General features: G+C 38.0%; 1 protein-coding gene across 1 annotated transcript; it reads left to right on the top strand.

Annotated features, from left to right (window-relative positions):
• The first annotated feature begins 4693 nt into the window (after positions 1 to 4693).
• On the top strand, positions 4694 to 22935 carry LOC139958727 (methylmalonyl-CoA mutase, mitochondrial-like). Its single transcript, XM_071956025.1, has 19 exons — positions 4694 to 4925; positions 5972 to 6103; positions 7226 to 7357; positions 8005 to 8111; positions 8651 to 8729; positions 9472 to 9576; positions 10310 to 10444; positions 12525 to 12642; positions 12976 to 13187; positions 14213 to 14389; positions 15358 to 15441; positions 16172 to 16277; positions 16663 to 16799; positions 17593 to 17667; positions 18439 to 18591; positions 19190 to 19330; positions 20178 to 20305; positions 20890 to 20978; positions 21828 to 22935. Exons 1-19 carry the CDS (start codon positions 4869 to 4871, stop codon positions 21905 to 21907), a joined length of 2247 nt encoding a protein of 748 aa, XP_071812126.1. The 5' UTR covers positions 4694 to 4868; the 3' UTR covers positions 21908 to 22935.
• Positions 22936 to 24890: the final 1955 nt, after the last annotated feature.

The following is a 24890-nucleotide window of genomic DNA, read 5'->3' as shown; positions in this document are numbered from 1 at the left end:
TCGGTGAATGCAAATCCCATTAAATAAGATTTGATGTATTTAATTAATATAATATAAATATTAATAAATTAATATACGCAACGTTGTGCTAGTAAATATTAGTGAATTTATGCATTTTAGCAACACGATGAAGCCTACGGAACTTTATTCGTGAGATTATATTTGATTCTACGGATGCTCATAAGCTAATTTCCAATTGCCAACAATCTCCTATTCTTATGAGGTGTAACGCACATGTTGTCTGATAGGCCATGGTTGGTGGGAGATACGGTAGCCTTTAAAACAAGGTTTCCACAATTTGGCGTCTGGTGACTCCAAATGACCTTTGACCTCCGTAAAATACAATAGGCTTCTTGTACTGAACGTGTCATAACTACACACTAAATATGAGATTCTTCCAAGCTTCCCTTCTTGAGATATCGTGTTTACAAGCAAGGTGTCATCCACACACAACTACCCGCCCCCCCCCCCCCCACACACACACAGGTTACGATTATCATCGAAACCAAAAATTATACTAAGTATTATTTATAGATTCTAAGAGTATATTTCTAGCCATGAAGAAACAAAATTATACTATTGGAGAGTTATCCTGTGTGAACGTATACGACTACAGACTATTTAGGTAATTTTCAGCCCCCCCCCCCCCCCCACTCAAAACAAAAATCCACCGATCATGTGATTCCATGCCAAATTACGTAAAGGTACAACTACACTAAAATTCCCGTCACAAAAGGGTAAAGATGAAAAAGGCATAAACTCAACCGTATCAGAGATTAAAACGTTTCTCAGTAGTCCGGTGAGTTCGATATTTCTGCCAAAAATTATTTTCAGCGAATTGTCGAGCTACGTAACTAAATATTTTAAACCAAATATCATTGAAAAGTAAAAAGAAACGTGGGAAGATTTTTGTAGAGTTTTTGTATTTTGCATTTTATATTGCAAGTATTTTAATGTTTTGTACTTGATATGTTGATATCCTATAGGCAAGCCGTTGTTTTATATCAAAATGATGTATGTCATTTTGGTATTACATTCATGGATTGTGACTTTCACTTTGTATCAAACTTGTTTCTTCTGCTCAATCTAAAAGTGAAATGGAAAAGAGCAGGCACCACAAGAAAGCTACGTTTTTTTAAATTTTTGCTGCTTTAACTGAACAGTGATTCCTAATAATAATTAGAGAACATATCAATCACAATCATTTATAATTATGCATGACATTCATTTTAAAATGCCCGACCATGAGTGTGTGTGAGACCACGGGAAAGACGAATCTATTTCATCTTATTAGTGTGTTAAGAAGTTATAGATTCAAACAACTGACGCCGAACCACTAAGGCGAAGCCATTTAAGGATAATTTCTTTATGCTTATACCACTCTATACTGTTCTTCAAAGGCATGCTTCAAATCACTCGTACTGACAGTATGAACAGTTCCTAATCTTTCTATGATAGAAATATGATATTCATACTGTTCATACTGTCAGTAGGAGTGCTTCCAAGCACTGGATGTTATTACAGTATATAAATAGCCTAACTGTAGTGAAAAACGTAATGTGTCACAGATACTTGAAACCTTGCTACTTTGAAAGGTTCCTACATAAGATTCAAAAACAACTTACCGGGATTTGATTTTGTCATTTCCCAAAAACAACTATCTGAGTAACCACTGATGGACATGAACTCCAACTGTCTCTGGATAGCAACACACGCGACTGTTGAATTACCTTCACAATAGGTAATGGAAATAGTTACCTCACTATGGATGCCGTCATCGGAATAATGTGTCTCAAAGGTACACTCATTTGGTTCAATAACCTTTATGTCTATGACGGGATATGCGTTAGGAATCGAACACGTTAGTTTATAGCCATTGCGATTATCCAAAACTGAAGTCAGATCTTGAAATTCACAAAGAAGAGGTGCAGACGGCTGATAAATTGTGACAAGACGGTAGGTATGATGAAGGAGATGAACATTGTCATGCAAGCCATAATAATCTACCAACGACACACGATACGTTCCTGCGTCTTCTGGCTGAAGGCCTAGGATTCCAAAAGCGAAATCATAAAAGTACATTGGATACTCTCCATGTGAGTATTCCACTTGAAAAATATAACGGTTCACTGCATGAGCTTTGTCAGACCAAAATATTTCACTGTACGACAAAATAGGCCTACTATGAGATGAGTCTTCATTTTGGGATGTGCCGGTGTAGTTAAATTGTAATTTCACTACGTTTATAGTGTACTTGTAAGAAAAAGAAAAAGTTGGAATGGAGAAGTGACATCCTACAACCGCATAACAGTCTGTTGTTCTGACAGATGGTTCATGTTGACAATGAATTTCACAATCAATTCCCTCCGAAAATGACGATATAAAGAGGAAAAACGATAACAACAAAAGTACAATCTCCATATCGACATATAAAACCGTAATAACGAAAGGTAACACGGTTCGTTATTCCGTTCCTTTCTGACTACAGGCCCACTTTGCACATACATCCGCTGTCCATCTTGGTTTGGTAAATGCAATGCGAAATATTCTCCAACAAGTCTCCCAAATCTCGGAGCATATATTTACTTATTGCGCTGTGTAGTGCAATATAGTTTTTATTTTTTATTAACAACTATTTGGTTTCCTCTCAGACCATGGTATTAAAACAGTTTTCTGATTGGAATAGATCGATCTTGTTAAAATAAGGTTTAAGTCCCAAATTATTACTAGGATATGTCAGGCGCATGGTGCAGTCCAGCTATAACAACCAAATCTTCCCGGCGTGCGTAGGTTCAAGAGCGAATCGAAAAGGAAAGTGATTAATCAAAAATGAAATCCTTTTAAATTGTATATGCTTTCTTTTGTTACAAGTATATACGTAGACAGGCGACAAGGGTAATTGGTTTTCTTTTAATATCATTATTTGAGCAACCTTCATTGATAGACCACAGCATGACTTTTGGTTTCGAAAGGCTGAGTGTATGTATGTGTGTATGTATGTATGGGTGTATGTATGTATGTATGTATGTATGTATGTATGTATGTATGTATGTATGTTTGTATGTATGTATGTATGTATGTATGTATGTATGTATGTATGTATGTATGTATGTATGTATGTATGTATGTATGTATGTATGTATGTATGTATGTATGTATGTATGTGTGTATGTATGTATGTATGTATGTATGTATGTATGTATGTATGTATGTATGTATGTATGTATGTATGTATGTGTGGGTGTGTGTGTGTGTATGTGTGTATGTATGTATGTATGTATGTATGTATGTATGTATGTATGTATGTATGTATGTATGTATGTATGTATGTATGTGTGTATGTATGTATGTATGTATGTATGTGTGTATGTATGTATGGGTGTATGCGTGGGTGTATGAATGTGTGTAGAGGGTAGAGTGTATACAAGAATGCAAAGCGGCGCAAAATGGATTATCTGATTGTCGGGAATAATACTCGAGTTTTTAAGTGTTTATTCATTTAACATGAACATTGTTACACAAAGACATGTAAGTCAACCAGAATGCAAAATGCTTTGAGGATTCACTAGATTTCAATTTCGATTTATTTTAAATCAGTATAAATATAAAATATTTATAAATAGGCGTCCATCAAAAAACAGTTCTTATTAAACAAATGATATGTAAATGGTAAGTGAAAGAAATAAGATTGTTAAATGGTTTAAACATAAAATGATGAAACAGTTATTACTGAAACTATAATAAAGGTTCTAAACTATCAAATTGTATAAACATTGCTGCACGGTATATGAACGAATTTCTATACAGTTGAATTCTATATTTAGACTTCTGCTTGAAGATAACCAGAAATAGCTGTCACACTATAATTGGTCCGAAACACTATTTTGATGTACAATTACACTATGGCATGATTGACCACAGGTCAGTCTACTGTACCTGGCAATACACAACTCCACCAAAAACAATAGGGGACTTGTACTCAATGTCATGCATCCACATACTATAGTATGATAAGTATCCGAGATTCGGAATTCCCATCGTTAGATATCATGTAAAAGGGTTTTCAAGTTGACCTCTGGGGACCTCAAATGAGATTTGACCTCACAAGCCACAGGATTCTTGTACTCAATATGGCAAATACATATACCGTGTATGAAAACAATCATTGATTTCTACTATGAGAAATCATGTTTCAAAGGTTTTCAGGCCTCGACACTGAAATAGTTTTAAAAACTACTCTCTATTTGGCGACCGTGACCAAAATTCTACTCGCCAAAACGCAAACTTCACTCGCCACTATGACTGCTGTTCAAATATCCATAGAACAGATCTACAACATCAATACTTTCTATAAACAAAGGTTAGGCACTTAGGCAGGGTACACGGTGCTGCGTAATTGCACATTGCAAAATTATGTTTCTATGCAGTATGAAATTTAAACTTTTTTTGGCACCAAACGTAATTTATGAACAAAGCATGAGAAGAAGCCTCTTGTCTGTGGTAGAGATTAATATGTATGCTGAATACGATAAAAGTTTCGATCTCGGTCATCAGCTGCCAATGTGAATATTGTTTGTCATATATAACTCAATGCTTTATGCTGTATTACTTGCATTGAGGTATGTTTGTTCATCCTGGCTATACGCTACTGTGTGTGACATTCATAGTCTTGTATCATCATCGAAACCGTACTGCAGTTTTGCTGTCTGGTTAGTTCTTTGGTTACATCACTGCGTCAGCAAAGTTGTCGTTTGTACCACTGAATTTCGAAACTGCGATGGGAGTGTGACGGCATATTTGTTGGTGGTCTGTGAAGTGACGATAACTTTTACGATCTTTGAAGCTCTGTCGATAGGCCCGAAGCTGAAATGTTTCGTTTTCCTACTTCGAAAGCAGCGTTGGCATTGGTTCTTCGCAACGTAAATGTAAGTTATGAACTTCGAAGGCACCTTTTTCTTAAAGACCTAGTTGTGCGAAATTCGTTATTTCGGCACTATACACAGGCTTTACCCACAATGAGTAAGTACTAAGTCGCACTCAAAGAATGAGAATTGTCCGAAAACATGTTAATATTGATGCTGATCGAAGTTAGCTCTATTATGTACAATACTGACTTCGAGAATTGGGCTGTCATACGAATAGGAAAAGGTATCATGTTATTCACCCATTAGCCGGACAAATAAAGTGTATTGCCCTCATTTAATGGTAAGTCATTTTTCATCCGACTCTGGGCAAACAACATGAACCATTCTCTTATGCCCCAGCAGCTGGCCAAAGATGGAATTGCATGAAAGCCATTGGATAGAACATTGGTCCTTGAAGGATTACCTGTTTCTGACCCTATGCATTCTGAAAAGAATGTAATATGAATAGAGAATACCGTTCACTTTGAACCTCCAGTGCTTTGCACTGCATCAACAAGTGTGAAAATTGTGTTACTCTGCACCTTCTTAGCTCAGCAGAGTGATTGGTAAAAATCAATTACTAGATATATAGCATGGCAAACATTGCCAATATAGTTGTAGATGTTGCGCTGTTTGAATGGTGCACACTTTCTGCGTATGAATATGCAGGCACGTAGCCAAGGGGGGGGGGCGAAGGGGGCGACCGCCCCCCTGAGCATAATTTTTTGTATGTTTTTATGATATCGCTAGTAATGTAAGGGTAGATGCAACTTACAAGGCCTGGGAAGTGCCATTTCCAGCGATCTGGGAGGCATTTTCAGCCAAAATATTATTGTACGCGTAGCGCCAACTCATGGTGGCGCTACTCTTAGATAGTTTTCAATGCAGAATCAACGGCTCTGATAGTTTGCCTGCAGTTTCCCCCCTCCCTTGGCAAATTCCTGGCTACCCGCCTGTGAATATGACAGGTTACCAGTGACCAGGTTAATTGCTGTGCGAGCCATATGAGAAGACTTAGGGTCTTGATTGAAGACCTTTCAACTGTTTAACCTTATGATTTTGTTCAGAGAAAGATATGGATCTCATCGAGCTCAAGGTTATATAGCAGTCAACCACTGGATCCTGAGTGGAAAGCCATTGCACAGAAACAACTGAAGGGTGCAGATCCAGAAGAAAAGCTTACATGGCACACACCAGAGGTACATTCTATGCAGAGTTAGATAACCAGCTAGGAGAGAAGAAAAAACAAGCTTAATTAAATATATAACCTTCCACATTTAATTTGCTAAGTTGCTTATCTTTGTTCTGAGTATTTTTGTGTTGCACGTAAACGAGATGCAAGCATGCATACTCATACTGGGTAATGGCTTCAATGTACAATGTGTACATATAGGAAAATAGCTGAGAGAATTTCTGCTCATAAAGGTTTTGGTTCTATCGGTGAATGATCACTTAAGTAGCCACCTCATATCATTATGGATATTATTTAAAAGTCTGCTGTATAGACCCCAACTATAGCACGCTATCATGGAAAAGTTTCATGAGATTACGTTATCGGCCTGCCTTGGTCGTATAATGACCTATTTTTACCAATTTGTCTGCAACACCTGCCACATATTTTTTCTTGTATGAGGGACTTTGTGTGAAAGCTGTATGATTAACAATTTAACTACAATGTAGACATGGACATATTTCCACACAGTGTTTACACGAAGAGCCTAATGGTATTAAGAAGCTATGCAGGCTAATTGTACAGCCGGAGGTCGATTTACGACCGTGGCAGGTCGATTACGTAATCACAAAACTTCCCTAGCTATAGCATGCTATGATTGGAGCCAATAAAGCAGATCTTTAGCAATTTCCAACCATATTTTGATGAATTTTGAGAGATTTGTTCAACTAGTATTTTAACATTGTAGGTGTAGAAAAATTGTCGTACTGTTACTTTTTACTGATGACAAACAAGTTACTTTACTTTCATGTCGAGGTGAGTCATAACCAGTTATTCTCCTGTGAGTAAGATCAAGGAATAAGTTCTCCGGTATCGCATAGCAAAATGCTTTCCAGCTATGAAAATAGTATCAGGTTTTGGTGCACAAGTGCAAAGATTTATTTTTTTGTACAGAGTGAATCATAGTGTTTTATAAGAGACAATTTCAGTGTCTTCAAAACTGCTTCACAGCATTGAACACTAAATTATTCCTACTATCCCCTATGGAGAAAATACTTGCTGGAGTCGCTTCTCCCGTGAAGCTTAGTGTAATTTGAGTCATGACATGGAATGTTCACACTTGCTTTCTTTTTCCATTTTCACCCACCAGGGTATAAGCATCAAGCCTCTTTATACATCCAGTGACAGTGGCAATGGGAAGAATGAAATCCCAGGCAAATATCCCTACTCTAGGGGGCCTTACCCCACTATGTATACCCAAAGACCATGGACAATTAGACAGGTAAGATTAACAGGAGAGTTGGAGGATAGTAGTAGGATAGTGTAGTAGGATAGTATAGTAGATAGGATAGTAGGGTAGGATAGGGATAGTAAAAGGAGAAACTAGCAGAAACAAATATCTTCATGCAAGTGGACTGAGTGGGATGGGGGGGGCGGTTAGGTGGGGTGTTGGCTAATAACATAATTGGTATAAAGTTGTAATACTTATAGCCTTATCAGTAGGGGACAGACAGAGTTCTATCCAAATTCTTACGTTTTTGTCCAAATTTGTTACCTACTTTAAGCAAGTGCTAATTGTGAACACGTTTGTTTTTGGAATAAAGAAAGAGGTCAGCAGTTTCTTGGAAGGTCATCGACCTGTCGCTTTAAAAAATAATGCTAGAAAATCAAATATTGGTCACTCAGGTATTTAAACAAACAAACCTTGCCACTGCTCAAAGATGTTCCACCACTGAGACATCAGCTTGCCTAATTTACCATTCCTTATATCAAATATCAGAAACTCCAGGAATTTTATTTTATGAACTTGAAGCAATATAATAGCTTTAACTAAATTTTTGGCTAAATTGTCCAATAATTGCAGTTGCCAACTTGTCTAATCGTTAATACATATATATGTTAATTGTCTCCCCCCCCCCCCCCCCTCAGTATGCTGGTTTCAGCACGGTGGAGGAGAGCAACAAATTTTATCGTCAGAATATCAAAGCTGGACAGCAAGGACTGAGTGTTGCCTTTGATTTACCAACTCACAGAGGGTAAGCAATCTTTATCTTAAAGTGCAGTTTGCATTGCACACTATTCCACAATTGCAGGAAACAAGTTGGACAGTTGAAGGGAGAGATATATGTACCATGGGTGGATACAGTATTTTATTAAGAAGCGAGTGTGACCCAGAGGTCGTTGCTGCCAATTTCCACGTGGGGAGGGTTACAATTGAAATAGTCTAACATCGCATTGAATTATTATGATTAAAAGTTTTCTAAATTAATTGGATGTAGCAGTTAATAACTGACTAAACTTACTAGAAACAGCCAAATGTTTGAAACCGCATAGTACTTAAATTTTGGAGTATACATCCAATTAATGTCAATAATACACATCAATATAAATCAATAATACAATTTCTAAACATAGTGTGGACTACAGCAACCTTATTAAAAACTGATTAATACCTCAGCAATATAAATGTATTGTCGTAAATTTGCCAAGACTGTACTAATCATCTGCTGTAGCCATCCACCGACCCCCATTCTCCCATCAGGCCTGTATTTAATATTGAATCTTCCTCTACTAGATATGACTCAAACAATCCTAGAGTCCATGGTGATGTTGGAATGGCAGGTGTGGCCATCGACTCCGTAGAAGATACAAAAGTAAGTAAGAGAGTTATTTCAATTGTTATTGTTTGCTTTATAGTAGTAAGCTTTGAAATTGATTTTTCAGCACCTCATTCACTTTGTCAGGTAGCATATTCTGTATCATTTCCCAATGATATAATACATTAAGTTGTGAAACTAATGTAGTGTTTAATCCCTTGTAGAAGTTTTAGACTAGTTAAAAGCTACCCCTCACCGAATAATAGCCTGTTGGTCATTCATGGCACCTCCATTTATTTGGTGACACGACCATGTAGAGTTTTAGCCAAGATCGTATTAATGTCTCTGTCACTTGTAAACAAGCATCTTGAACATGCAATTTGACACTTTTTACCTGAGAGACTTTGTGGTTCCCAACCTATACAACTGACCAGTTTAATAAAATGTTGCCAACATAGAGAAATAATCTTGCATTTGACCTTAGTACATAAGTACTGGCCATGAACAGAAGATGGTCGTTCATGCGCTCTTGAGTCGTTCAGTATGTGGTAACTTAAAACTAGGTATGGACAATTATCGAAAAATACCTGTGGTCACGACAGTGGGGTTGAGTGGAACCTTTTCCAGTCGTCTTCAGTTGGGCAGTGTGCATCCTACTTTAGAGCAATGCTGTTTCCTGTAAAATCCACCTACACTCTTCCATGACACCATCTCTTATGTTACAATCTAAGCAATATGTTCAGTGTATGTGGTAGCCCATGAAATGCAAATCATGTGCCTTTTTCTTCTTTCAACCTAGGTGCTGTTTGACAGCATTCCATTGGATAAGATGTCAGTTTCCATGACGATGAATGGGGCTGTCCTACCAGTCATGGCAATGTATATCGTTGCAGCAGAAGAACAGGTGAGATATTCTGATCTAGTAGAGATGATCAACAAAAACAACCGCAACTTGAAGCAATGGTCTTCAAATTCTAAAGCCCTTGACCCATGAGCGTCCATGAGGACCGAGTCATGACCCAACAGACTCCCACCTCTCAGAATCTATGCTCAGAAGACATGAAAGTTAGCTCCAAATATGGACATCAACAAGCCCCATAATCTGTAGATAGGTTTTCTGATGTCCAGAAAAAATCTTGCAACTCTGCAAAATTTCTTTGCGACCTGTTTTTTAGGTCGCGTCCCATTGTTTACAGACCGTCAACTTAAAGCCGCTCTCAGAATTTTATCAGACTAACTGATCCTCCTAGGTGTTTTTCACCCAATGAAGGTCAATGATGAGGTAAATAAATAAATTCCATTTGATTCACAGCATTTCTTAGCCCGGATACTTTTTGCATATGATCATTATTAATCACATATTAAAAAGCAACTTGAGAAATTTTTCCAATGATGAAAATTGACTTGTCATGGTAACGATCTAATATTGTTATTAAGATTTCAGTATCATATGCAATTTCAGTGTTTTGACTACAATTATAGCAACAGAACTAATGTGAATTGGATAAATCTGCTCGGGAGAAATTTGTTTTTATGGAAAAGAAGCATTCCGTCATGTTACTGTTTGATGTATAAAGTTTTTATCCAAAGTTTGTTATGAGAGTATTACAAATGCTTGTCTTAATCTTTTCGTTTAGGGAGTTGGTCAAGAGAAACTGGCTGGGACCATTCAAAATGATATCTTGAAGGAATTCATGGTTCGCAATACCTACATCTATCCTCCGGAACCCTCCATGAGGATTATAGGGGATATCTTTGCCTATACCTCACAGGTACTTTACTTGTACTATTAACATGATATATTGAGAAAATATGTCATCCTCTCAATTGAATCTACTGATACCCTTACCACAGAGACTCATAGCAGAGGAGAAACAATGTGAGCAAATGTGATGATCTATATATCTATACAAGGGCGTAGGAACCGGGGGGGGCTGGGGGGCGCCAGCCCCCCAGTGAAAAATGTGGAGGGGCGGAAGTATCATTCCGCCCCCCCCGCTTCGCAGGTCAGAAAACCCCTTTTTCATTTCCATATGAGAAAAAAAAAATCTCATTTGGAGCACCAAATTGCATCTAAGGCCAGGTGAAAATACAAAATTAAGTTTACAAAATGGAGTGGGTGTTGAAGTGTGCTATATTGTTCCAAATTGCATCTGAGGCCACCTGGAAATGGAAAAAATTCCAAAGGGGAGAGGGACACCCCCTCCCCTTAGACCCATAGGCGTACGAGGCGGGGGGCAGACTGCCCCCCTGAATTTCCAGAGGACAAGAAATTCGGGCAAAAGTCCTGAAAAGTTCGGGCAGCCTAAGAGGAGAAGTTATATATATATATATATATATATATATATATATATATATATATAGCCTATGTAAATATATAGCCTATGTAAATATATATATATATATATATGCAGTAGCTTGCCCGGATCTTTTTCAAATTTTTGCCCGACAATTCCATGTTTACTTTATTTAGCATCATGATGCCCGAATACTTCCGTGTAACACCACCATAAGCGCAGCTCATCTGGGCTACCACGCTTTTTGCACGATCAATTTTTTTTCTATCTAGTCAACTGTTCACCTGGACATTTCCGACATAAGTGTATATAAGAAACATTTTGATGGTAAGGGGGGGGGGGGGGGGTGCCTACAAGCCTAGAAGTACAGGTTTATCATATTCTTTGTTATATTTTATACTTTTTTTGTGAGACAAATTGCAGTCTCACCTGACATAGCGACATTATCTCGCCTACGTGTCGTTGAATCATGTATGTTTTTCTGGAGGTTGCTGAGTACTGTGTTAAAATAATAAATACGGTAACTAAATAGGAGCTTAAAAAATATACTGTCCTATTTTTCCCCTTCGAAGTGATGTTACCAATTTTCTTCTTCTAATTTACCAAATTTTTGGGGAAGTGTAAATTTCTAAAACATGAGATTATAAATAAAGAATGTCTAGATGCAACTTGCAAGGCCTCAGAAGTGCCGTTTTCCGGCAATCTGAGAGGCATTTCTTGCCAAAAATTTTCTTGTACGCTACGCGCCAACCGATGGTGGCGCTCCGCTTAGAAAGTGTCACGGGAACTTTCGGGCACAAAAATTTCTGCCCCCCCAAACTGAAATGGTCCCATTCGCCAATGCTTAGACCCCTCCCCCAAACCGGCCTTCAGTCTTCAGCCCCCCCACTCAAAAGTACCTTCCTACGCCACTGTATCTATATAAGTTGAAGTAATCATTAATTAATGTTATCATTGTACAACAGTATACTTGATTTCCTATCTTGCAACGCTATCTCTCTGTCGGGGTAACTTGGTTATTGCCAGTCGCTGGTTTGTATGATGCAAAGTTGTCAATCACAATTGCCCTCTCCGTCACCCACACTCCACCCTACCATCATCACCACCCACTGCCCCCAACCCTTCTCTCTGACCTGTGGCCTTTTACTAATAATGTTCAGGTTGTTTGTATGTTGTATGTCATCTTTCTTGTAATTTTTCACTAAATTTTGAAGTCCATTCGATGTTAAGTGACTGCTGTGTGTCAGGATATTGACTTAAGAGCTTCCATGTTGCTAGTTTTTCAAGATAAACAATTTTTTGCCAACTTATTAAATTATTACTTTATGCATATTCATTGAAAGTCTGTCTGATATACAAAGGTTCACCTCTTAGCCTAATCAGACTGAACTCATTTCACTTAAAAACCTGTATAGAGGGTAATTTAGATCTCTGCAGTATCAAAAGACTTATGTTAGAATCTTATTTTCCCATCTCAACAGATGTGTGAAAATATATAAAAAATTATCATTTTCATGAATTATTTCATAACAATTTTTCCCCCTTCTTTTTGTAGCACATGCCTAAATTTAATTCAATATCGATATCAGGGTACCACATGCAGGAGGCGGGAGCCGATGCTGTTCTGGAACTCGCCTTTACAATAGCAGATGGATTGCAGTACTGCAGAACCGGTAAGTGATACTGCCTGTATAAAGACAGGGAAATTTTCAATTTTAAACCATTAGCGTAGGGTGCCGTTGCATAATTTACATATATCTCCAAGTCAAAACTCAGAAAAGTAATTATCTTTTTTTTTTCATAAATTAGAAATAGTATGAGTTCAATTTCTCACTTTTCCAGATCAAATTTCCATGAATAATTCATCAAGGTATAATACTCCAATAAGTTTTCATTATCTGAGCTTTGTAAATTCCATGTGCATATATTAAACAAGCTTCAATGTCTTGACAAAAGTCCAAAAAATGTTGTAATTTTTTTTTTTAAACTTTTGTTTCCCACCGCAGGTCTAGAGGCAGGACTCAACATTGACGAGTTTGCTCCGAGGCTATCCTTCTTTTGGGGTATTGGAATGAACTTTTATATGGAAATTGCTAAGCTGAGGGCTGGCAGAAGGCTGTGGGCTCACCTGATGAAAGATTTGTTTGATCCCCAAAACTCTCGCTCATTGATGCTCAGATGCCACTGTCAGACTTCGGGCTGGTCTTTAACAGAACAGGTTAGTCTGCATTGCAAAAGTTTATGGAGAGGGAGAGGGGAGCATGTTGTGGGGGAGGGGGATAGGGGGCGGGGACTGGAGGTACTATGCCCGATTTTTCAAATTTGCCTTAATGTCTATAGTAAATTGATAGTGAAATTGTCGACGGTGATGTCTTGGTGAAATATTACCAATGTTCTGCCATCTAGGGCTGACTATTACTCATAGCAAAACCAGCACTCACAACTTTCTCACATATTTTAAGAAAGTAAAAAAAAATTTTGTTCTGATAGGTTTTCTCAATTTTATTTGAGTATTGGTGACGACAAGTCTATCCCTAAAGGCTTTATGTTTGCAAATTTGAATACCATAATGCCTTGAAAGCTAGTAGTCATACATGAGACACATCCCTTTACTGCTCTTTATTAAAATTTAATTAATTTGTTAAAATTATTATAATCATAATGATAATAATATTGAGGATTTATAAAGCACAGAGGTATCCACTGATAACGCTGAAGGTGCATCCTAATATCACCCTGGTCACCACAATATCACCCTGGTCACCACAATATCACCCTGGTCACCACAATATCACCCTGGTCACCACAATATCACCCTGGTCATCACAATATCACCCTGGTCATCGCAATATCACCCTGGTCATCACAATATTACCCTGGTCATCGCAATATCACCCTGGTCATTGCAATATAACCCTGGTCATCACAATATTACCCTGGTCATCACAATATTACCCTGGTCATCACAATATTACCCTGGTCAATGATAACCTGTCAAACATAGAGACGATCCCTCCACATGGCAGCAACTAAACAGCGCCCACCTGACAGTTTATCTCACAGGTCCCCATTTTGGCGAAGAGAGGAGAATGGAGATAAAGTGCCTGGCCCAAGGACACAAGGAAATGATCTGGTCAGGACGCGAACCTGTAATCCTTAGATCACAAGTCCACTGCCTTAACCACTTGACCACAATGCTCTCACATTGGATGGATATTAGATATTCTTTTTTGTTGCCCACAGGATCCATACAACAATATAATTAGGACGGCCGTGGAGGGCATGGCAGCAGTATTTGGTGGCACTCAGTCTCTCCATACCAATTCATTTGATGAAGCTCTCGGTTTACCAACTGTCACCAGTGCCAGGATAGCTCGAAACACCCAGATCATCCTGCAAGAAGAAACAGGAATACCTCGGGTAAGAGCAGGAATCTATTCTATGCAGCAGGATTGGTATAAATGTCAGGAAACATATCCTGCACTACTAGTAATACCTTGTTTGGCAAGGGTGAGAAGGAGCAGGAACCCTGCTCTATAGAATGGGTTGGGCGAGAGCAGGAATCATATTCTATATGAGAATAGTGTGCAGGAGAAGGAAGAATGCTGTGAATAGAACGGACATATATGGGCAGGAAACGTGCTCTTCATTGCTATGCTCTATATAGCAGGGGTGTTCCTGAGCAGGAAATAGGCTATGTACAGCAGTGCCCTAGGATATAGAGCTATGCTCTTTCTTGCAAGAGTGGCATGAGCAGGAAACATGCTCTATATAACAGCACTCGTACTATATAGAGCTATATATAGCTGGGATGGGTATGAACAGGAAACTTGCTCCAGATAACAATATCTGTATGCCTACTCTAAAGAGCTCTTTTTAGCAGGGGTGGGTAAGAGCAGGAATCATGCTCTGCATAGCTGTGGTAGGAATCAGACTGTATACAGCAGGAAACAGGCTCTATATAGCAGTGCCCTTACGATATAGAGCTATGCTCTTTATAGCAAGGTTGGGCATTAGCAGGAAACATTTTATTTATAACAGCACCCTTAATATATAGAGCTTTGCTCATATAGCTGGGCTGGGTATGAGCAGGAAACATGCTTCAGATAACAATACTCGTAGGCCTACTCTATGTGGGTTAGAGCAGGAATTATGCTCTGCTACACAAGGGGGAAGAGCAGGGATCATACCTCCTGCAGCAAGGGAGGGTAAGAGCAGGGGGTCGTGCTCAGTATAGTGGAGATGGATAAAAGAAAAGAAGAAAAATACCTACACTTTACAGAGCATGGGTGTATATCTTAGTATGATTAGTATGATTAATATGAAAATAGTATGAAATATGAGAGACATTGTTGTAATTCTGGATATGTCTTCTCTTTCTTGTTAAGGTTGCTGACCCTTGGGGTGGGTCATATCTGATGGAGAGTCTGACAGATGAAATATACCAAGAAGCTAAGAAGGTCATTGATGAGGTCAGTAATCTCATGAATATGCATGATTCCCTTCCACTATTGACTATTTTATCAACACTTCAGTATTTGTTAATGGTAAAACTCTTTAGAATGTTCTTTGGACTCACAGCCTCCCAAAAAAGTGGGTTGTACCATTTAGGTTCATCTTTATGTGGTAATCTTTTTTATTCTTGTGTGGTATCTGTGGATATTAGTTATCTGTAGGTATTAGGACAAATAGCTCTTTGCTAGGTAACTTTTCTGGTCATGTTCTGCATTTGAGCACTAAATGGTACTCTAAGTGTGTTTAAGTTGTTTCTGGAAATCAGCTTAGGCTGAGGTTGAGGTGTAAATACTATCTTAAATGTACCTGAAGAAAATTGTGTGGAACATCGCACAGATCTCTCTCAGTGAATCTGATGTAACATTGGACACAGCTACTTAACTTTGCAAAATGGAATGTAGCCAGAAAATATAACATTGAGTAACTGAGTAAAAAAAATTGACCAATGGATTAAATTATATACTTTAATAGCCTAACAGTTATTGTAATACCACTGGTACTGTTTTTACCTAGGCTCTGCCCTAACCTAATTTCCTATAATATTTTTAGATTCAGGGCAAACTTTGGTTTGCTATACAAGGGATAGTACTAAACTCTTAATATATCTGCTGGAATGTGAGCCTACTGTTTTATCATTTTAGCAATGGGATGCAATCTTGAAATAATGTTTCATTTTTTCTCCGTCAGGTTGAAGAGATGGGAGGAATGGCCAAAGCTGTAGCCGATGGATATGCTAAATTAAAGATCGAAGAATGTGCTGCCAAGAAACAGGCTAGGATAGACTCAGGACAAGGTTTTCATTTTCTTCTCTTTCTATCTCTCTCACTTAACAGTGTCTCATTCTGGTGGTGTCGTGCTGGACTGTTAAAAGAAACAATGATCTCCCAAAAATATAATCCGTTATTTTAGTCCCAAGAAAATTGCACCAGGAATGATAGAATTAGGTATAAAGTGTGAAGGTCTGCAAAGATATAAAACAAGAAAATGTTCAATACACTCTATACTAGATTTGACTGTTAATAATGTGTAAATTTAGAGCAAATTGAACAATTGTTACCAGAAATAGTTCACAGTTATCTGTTTTTTTTTCATTCTTCACAACAGATTTTTCCTTTTCTATAAAGTTTTGATTCAAAAGTGGATGATTCCTTTAATGCAATGTTTTCTCTTGTTTACAGAGGTCATCGTCGGAGTAAACAAATATCGGTTGGAGACAGAAGAACAGGTCGATGTATTATCCATTGATAATACGAAGGTCAGAGAGACCCAGATAGCAAAGCTGGAGAAGATTCGACAAACTAGGGATCAGGATGGGGTAAGTAGCTCCAGGTTGTTTCATATTTCTCTTCCTATGAAGGTAAACTAACTCTGTTTTGAAAACATTTAGTATCAATATGAGAAGAGTAAATAATCTTTCCTCAGGATTGTTTTTTTAAATTGACTGACATATTTGATGGTGAGACTATGTGTTTGACAAAGAGAAGGTTTATCAGGTGTGAGGCGTCCATCTTCTCTCTAGATAAATGACATTGTTTGCAGAGGATGTAGATGAGAGGTAGACTCCTATGTATTCACTACAGTGTTATTCTGTGAAAAATCTTTGTTTGTGAAAACTTTTTGAAAAGTATCCTTGGAAAAACAAGTAGCTAGTGAATTTGAAAAGGCAGAAGGGAGCAGGGGAAAAAGTTCTATGTTTTAAAAAAAAAAATTATCCTTGAAAATTTCAAACTATAGGGGTTAACATTACTGAATCTACAAAATCTTCAATCTTAGAGAGGGGTGAGGCTGGGAAGGAGAGAGAGAGAGGGGAGGGGAGTGTTTGGGGGGTGGAGAGGATGGAGTTGTGGTGGAGTAGCTATGCTGCCATATTTTTTTTTTTTTTTAATTTCTTGAAGTGAAATCGTCCAAACCACTACCCCTAATTTCCACCAGTAATGAGTAAATGTAGCCGGAACTACGTTTAGTGCAGACAATTGTGTAGCAGGTCATTGCTGTGAGAAATCGTCGGTTTGCTAAGCAATGCTGAGGTCATGCTGATTTAATGTTCTTACTTTTAATAATTCCTTTTTTGTTCAATTTGAATTTCTATTTTTGGTTTATTCTTAAAGGTGATAGACGCTTTACAGGCTTTAACAAAGTGTGCAGAAAGTGGAGAAGGAAACTTGTTGGACTGTGCAGTGAAGGTGAATATATAGAAGTTATAATTTACGATGTATCCATTTCTTTTGAAGGGCTAGGTGAAGTAACCGAATGTTAATATCCATATCAAGAGGTCATGACGTCATTTCACAAATGTTTCTTGGGACATTGAGAAACTTGATGAATTTTCCTAAATTCACCTGTCAAAAGTATCAACAACAAAACTATGAAAAGTAAAAAGAAAATACCTCCCTCTATCAAGAGATGGTAATTATGACTAATGACATCCCCTCCAAATTTGATATACCTTTTGCCAGTTTACGAATGTACATGTTTCATCACTAATCGTGTGACCTTTTAATAATCAGCAAAACAAATTCTAAAATTTGTGATCATGATAAAGTTATTAAAAAGAGTGTTTATAACATCCTCCCAGAGCAAAAGATGGTAGTTAGTTCAAATAAACTAGAAAAAATAAAAAGGGTTTATGCATACATACATGTTTCATCACTACTAAGGTGAACTTTTTAATAAACAGAAAAAGTAACCAGAAATAAAAAATAAGAACCAGAAAAATAGATTTTATAAATAGAGTTAATTCTCTTAATGATCTTGGGTATCTGAAGTATTTCAATATTCAATATTGATATCAATAGTATAATTTAATATTTTCAAATCTGACCTCTAACTAATCACTGTAATTATATGTTTCCTTTATAGACTTCTTATCCTATTTATAAATTTATATTTATTCTGGAATAAATTTTTAAAAATAAAAAAAAATATGTAAAAATATAAATTGATGTTTTCCTTAGGCCGCAAGGGTCCGTTGTACGGTCGGTGAGATCTCCGATGCCATGGAAACGGTCTTCAACCGACACGTAGCCGTGGATAGATTAGTCAGCGGAGCTTACAAGTCAGAGTACGGTGAGGACAAAGAAATTGAGGCCTGCATCAAGAGAGTTGAGGTAAAGTATTACCTGACCATAACTAATGACCCCAAAATCTGCTAGTTATGCTAACATGTGAGACAAAAAAAAAACCTTTTTTGCCTTTCATTTCCTGGACAAAAAAATTGAGGCCTGCATCAAGAGAGTTGAGGTAAAGTAACCTGACTATAACAAATGACCCCAAAATCTGCTAGATATGCTAACATGTGAGAAAAAAAAAACTCCTTTTTTTCCCCTTAAATCTCCTGGACGAGGCACAGTCAGATTCTGTTGCGAGGCCTGGCAACGAAGAAAAGAACGAGATTAGGCTGGTTGATAATGTTTCTGATGGAATCTGATCTTATTCTACGTTTCCTTTACCTGCAGGTTATTTTATATATTTCCACAAGTTTTGATAAATGTGTATATGTGTTTGCTGATGTCGACTTTTACTTCCAGTTAGTTTGCAATCGATTGCAGTCAAATCAGTCAATGTATAGTTTAATCATTATTAATCACCAGGGAGTCTTTGGAGACTTTAGAAAATCTATGGGAGTTAAAAATTGTTTTTTTTTATTAATACCACTACATTATACGTATTAGAAACTGGAGAATGGTACAATTTTACACCCAACAGGAATTTATGAACAAGGAAGGAAGGAGACCTAGATGTCTGGTTGCCAAGATGGGTCAGGACGGACATGACAGAGGGGCAAAGGTGGTAGCTACCAGTTTTGCTGACCTTGGATTCGATGTGGATATTGGTCCACTATTTCAGGTACCCATCTTTGATTTTCTTTGATCACCAAGTTTTACATGAATTTTGTTTGTTTGCTGTAGGTGATTTGATCTCAGCAATGTCGTCCACATCTTATACATTTCTTGCCCCTTCCACCTCACCTCACCTTTATGTCTTCTTAAAATACAAGCCTGTTTACTTTCTGTATGGAGCTCCTCCAGGGCAGTAGTGAATGAAATTTTTGGGAAATTGGGGCAAATAGTTTTGATGTAGTACTCACCTCTACTCCTCTTCATACCTTATGGATCTTTGCTAACGCACCTCTACCTCCTGCTACGCCTCCCCCATTTTACCCTCCCGATCTGGTTCCCCTAGCGACTCCATTCTTTCCCGAGTCTAACTTCATTATCTTCCAATTGAAAAAATCATCAAGTCGTTAAGAAACGTGAACAAACCCTTAGCCATACAATCTGTCTGTACAGGTCACAAGTTTTGTTTTAAGTATAATAATATTTGCTTTTTATATAGCGCTTTATACCAGCGATAGGTCTCAAAGCGCTTTACAGACGAAATATTACCCCTGGTCAATGATAACATGTCCCAGAGACAATCCCTCCAGTCGGCAGCAGTTCTATACTGCGCCCAATGACAAGTTACCTCACAGGTACCCATTTAACCCCTGGGTGGAGAGAGGCAAGTGAGATAAAGCATCTTGCCCAAGGACACAATGTAATGAACTAGGCAGGAATCGAACCAGCAATTCTTGGATCACGAGTCCAATGCCTTAGCCAATTGGCCACCACGCTCATAAGTTTAAAGCTCATAAGCTGGTGTTTCCGTGACTATTTTTCTTTCATCCCTCTTGTGATTATTTCGATTCTAACAGACACCCGTAGAGGTTGCCCAGCAAGCCATAGATGCAGATGTACACATCATCGGAGTGAGTACTCTCGCTGCCGGCCATAAAACCTTGGTCCCGGAACTGATCACAGCCTTGAAGGAACTTGGAAGAGGGTATGAATATGCATAATTCAAAGTTTTTCCCCTTTTCTATCTTGAAAGAATCCGAAAGACAGACTTTTCCTTCCGTATCGAAAAAAACTGACAAATCTCTGTATTTGTAATGCTTAGAAATTTGGGATATTTACTGGCTGAATGCCAGATACATGTTGCTTTTGCATTAAGTCAAGGGAAATGCCAGTGGGAATTTTGATTTTTAGCAAGTAGATTTTTTTTATGCACTGGGTGAAAATTGTGAAATTCTATGCATAATCACAGCTAGGTGCCCCACCCAATTTATAAAGCATGTGCATTTGTTCACAGGGCTGATGCATTGATACATCATGAATATTCATACAGAGAGGCTGGCTGTTCATTTAAATTAAGCTCTTAATTCCAGATTCTTAATTAATAAGGCAAGTCTTCTGGAAAAGCACAAAGGTTGCCACTTCATGACCGCTAAATGTTGCCATCAGCTTCTGAAATTTGATTTTGTATTTGTTTTTTGGTGAAATATCAAACAGTGGAATATTGAACGGAACATGTTAGTAATCAGTAAATGAACCCTGACAAGTTATTCTTTTGTTTTATCATTTCAGTGATATTGGTGTCATTGTTGGAGGTGTCATCCCTCCACAGGACTACGACTTCTTATTCGAACAAGGAGTCAAGAGCATCTTCGGACCAGGTATTACTCTATTTTATACATATTTCTGTAAAATATGAGATTGAGGGGGAAAAAAAAGAAAAGAATTCTTTACCTTTGAAAATGTTACCGTACAACAAAATGGACAATTTCATGTGAAATTTAGCCTCTGATGTCACTTGGGGGTTTTCTACATAAATAAAGGTCAAATATCTGAATTTTATTGTTTATCACAAAGTTTGTCCAAATCCTCTGCAGTCCATTGCTAACTCCTAAAAACTCCATCAAGAATGTGTCTACTTAAACCAACCGCATCTTCCATGACTGAATGTGACCCGGTCAGGACTCAACGGTTCTGACCTAGCCAGTCATATTCGTGAATACCAATGTTCGTAGAACTTACCCCTGTGAACTGATGAGCACATACAACGACTGTTTTTCCGTTAAAATTCAGAGGTCATTTTGGTCACGTGTAAATATGGCATCCCTGGGGTTGATTACGTCTAGCAAAGCTGGGAAAATTTTAATTGTCACAAGCATAACCCGTCGACCGCCAGAAAAAAGAAAACAGTACACGTTGAGTTTTTACCCGATTGAAACTCATGTGACCTAAACCTGGTTTGAACTTTGAACACATAACTGAGTCTGGTTGTGAGCATGAACTCCCCAAAATGTTTTTTGCCAAATGTTAGATTTTATAGTTTCTAGGGCCACTACTATTAACTACACTGCTATGAAACAATATAGATACTGTTCTGTTGTTAGCTAGAGAGCTCTTATACCATGGCAAAATATGTATTTCGTATTTATGTGGCATTACTTTGTATGATGTATCATATCTCATCGTGTGTATCGATGGTGTTTCCTTAAAATGTTGTTTCCTCTTCCCAGGAACAAGAATACCGATAGCAGCAATGAAAGTCATCGACGACATCGACCAAACTATCAACGACGGGAGGATGTCTGGTTGATGACTGAATCAACGGGAGGTTGTCTGGTCGACGGCTGAATCCATCAGTCGCTGCTGATCACAAGATCAATGAAACATGAAAAAACCACTGTCTGTCTGCCTGAAGTGACGAAAATATGTGTATAGATTACATCCTGTCAAAATAAACTTTATTCAGTCAAAGACAAGTTTATGAATAGATTATGTAAAAAAGATGTATTTATGAATGCAGAAGCATCCAACCAACAAATAAATAATAAATATTGTCAGTCTCTTATGATAAACAGTTTAAGGATTATCCCTTTGCATAAGCTAACAAGTTCAAGCTACATTCTACTATTGTTTTGAACAAAATATGTTTGTAGTTAATAATAATTAGTCATGCAAAAACAAAGTCTTTTGGATCCATCCCTGGGATACACTTAAAATTTCCAAGCTGTTTCTTGCAATTTCCTTTCAAGTGGGCTCGTTCTGAACGTCTTCCATATCAGCCAGTTGGGACAATTTCCTAATGCTAATACCTCTTTAAACTGTTCTCCAATATCATGCTCTCAAAGCACTGGTATTGACAGTACAAACAGTTCCTAAACTTGATCTGATAGAAACATGATATACTAATCGTACTGACGATAAGAGTGCTCTGAAGTGGGACATAACACTACAGTATAGAAAAAAATTGTCCCAACTGGGTGCTTCCATTTTAATTGGTTAATTATTGAATATTCATAATGCTAAAGAGGGTGGCCAGTACAAATAGCATGATATTACCTGTACAGTATATAGTTGTTTGGTGGATCTCGCTTGCAATCAGATAATTTGCTGTCATAAAAAGTTGAAGTAAATATTAATTGCCATGGTGCCATAAGGGATAAGTTCTGTCTAAAGGAATGCCTCACCTCTATAGTAACATAATTTGATCTCCTAATCATTCACAATACAAGGTTTTATTTGTCTCCATATCAATTGTGGTTCAAAAATGTGAAAATGACATGTGACAAACCTCTGTCTTATTTATTTGAGTCAAAATTAAATCATCAAATAAAACATTAACATTTCAGTGTCATTGTCCTTATTTGTATTTGTGTACTTGATGGAGGTAAGTTGTGTTGTAAAACAAAAGATCACTTTTTACAGCCTTGTCATAAGGTTACTTATTCTAGACTAAATACTGTTTGCAATTACTTTGTCAGTGTTTTCATTGAGATACATTTTTAAAGCAAAGTAACCCAAGATGGAATGTGTGCATGAAAAATACATAACTTGATCCACTCTCAACCACAATCCTCTTACATTTACTCTAACCTTATGGAAGACAACAGTGTTATGTTGAGTGAGGTATCACAAGTCAGTTCCAAAGGGAACAGATACTACTGGTGATTAGTAAGAAGTCCCTCCATCTTTCTTCTCACTTTTCGTTCTACTCCCTTAAAGGCATTGAAGACTCGCCCCAAACTGCATGCCGCGCTCTGAAAAAGTTAACTTTCCGTTGCTTGCAAGTGAAGTTTTGTAAGTAATGAAACATGATACCTTGTTATCTTTTATTTAGACCTGAGATGTCCATCGCTGCTATGTATACTATGTTGTGGGTATTGACCGTAGCTGTAGCTGTCTAATTACCGATGGTAGCAAGCTGTGTGTGTATTTTCTGGGATCAATGGTGGTGTCTTACACTTCTGTTACACCTCATTCGAAACTAGGTCAGATTACCGGCATGAGACGTTTCTTTGTGCGCGAGTCTTCACACCCTTTAAATCTCATACTGAAGCCCAACAGCCTACCTGCTCCCTTCAGCGAAAATTCCTGTTACATTTACCACTGCCTTAATCAGCTTAGTATTTAGATGACAGTTTCAGGAACACATGTGACTAGCTAAATATCCTAAGAATCTTGTTCTTTCATGATAAGATGACTTCACGTATTGTTCCACGATTCAATACCAACCTCTCAGTTTTAATTGAAAGACTTCAGTAAACATATCCACCCATTTGAATGTCTCCATCTACGAGATTAAAGTTGCTATTCAAAAGTTAAATCCTGTTGACCACAAAGGTTTCTTGGAACAGCTTCCTACCAAACTGAAAGAGAAATAACAGGACAAGCAGGTTGTTAATTTAAGCCGTGGGTTAGTTAACAATACCTATGAAGAGACTAAGCTGTTAAGGTCATGATTAATCGCGTAAGCAGATGTTACCATTGTATACATGAAGGGTGGTAGATTTCAACCTATTTTCAGCAAACTGCGCATTTACGCCTATATCTTCTCATGAACATCTTATTTTTGCATGTAAGCAATTTATTTTTCAGTAGTGCTGTACTTGCTTTTGCTTCGGTGGGCTATATCGTAAAGTCGCCGGATAGACCCTTTACGTAGCCAGGGGCGTAACGAGCGGGGGGGTGTGGGGGGTGTCACACCCCCCCCCCCCCCGCTGGTCGCTGTCGGCAAATTTTGGGTCTGTCGGCAAAAGGAGAAAAGGTGAAGAGAGCGGAAGGGGAAGAAAGAAGGAAAGCTAAATAGAAAAAGGAGAACGGGAGCTTCTTCCGTGCCAAATTTGACTTAAAATATGCACCAGATTGCATCTAAGGACGTTTCAAAACTAAAAATTTTCCAAAGGGGAGGGGGAAACCCCCTCCCCTTAGACCCCTCCCCCATTTCAGTCACTACTTCCAGATTCGTAGGCAAATCAAATTCTCCACACCCCCCAACAAAAACCCCTTCGCTACGCCCCTGTACGTAGCCTCTATTTTATTGTAATTTGAGTCTGCTTATGTGGAACCTGGTGAAGTTTCGTTCGGGGCTCGAATGAAACGGAGATGGGGTTATTGAGTAGTTACTACGGGTAGTTTTTGTAAACAGAAAAAAGTACTGTACATAAAAAAAAAAAACAGACCGACGGCAACTCGCTTCCATCTCCCGGTTGACTATCTACCCCATCGCTCTATTCTCATCCCCCGGTCCTGCCCCAACATATTTTAATGGAAATTCCGCGTGAAGTATGAAGCATGTA

The sequence above is a fragment of the Apostichopus japonicus genome, chromosome 18 (genome assembly GCF_037975245.1).
Source record: "Apostichopus japonicus isolate 1M-3 chromosome 18, ASM3797524v1, whole genome shotgun sequence".
Taxonomy (NCBI): Eukaryota; Metazoa; Echinodermata; class Holothuroidea; order Aspidochirotida; family Stichopodidae; genus Apostichopus; species Apostichopus japonicus.
The sequence above is the reverse complement of the archived record's forward strand: the minus strand, read 5'-3'. Positions and strand labels throughout refer to the sequence as shown.

Bases quoted from the DNA above. Each gene is read 5' to 3' on its own strand.
- LOC139958727 (XM_071956025.1), top strand. From the start codon at position 4,869: ATGTTTCGTTTTCCTACTTCGAAAGCAGCGTTGGCATTGGTTCTTCGC. The intron at 13,188-14,212 runs GTTAGTCTGCAT...TGTTGCCCACAG, and splicing joins GCTGGTCTTTAACAGAACAG to GATCCATACAACAATATAAT. The intron at 14,390-15,357 runs GTAAGAGCAGGA...TTTCTTGTTAAG, and splicing joins AAGAAACAGGAATACCTCGG to GTTGCTGACCCTTGGGGTGG.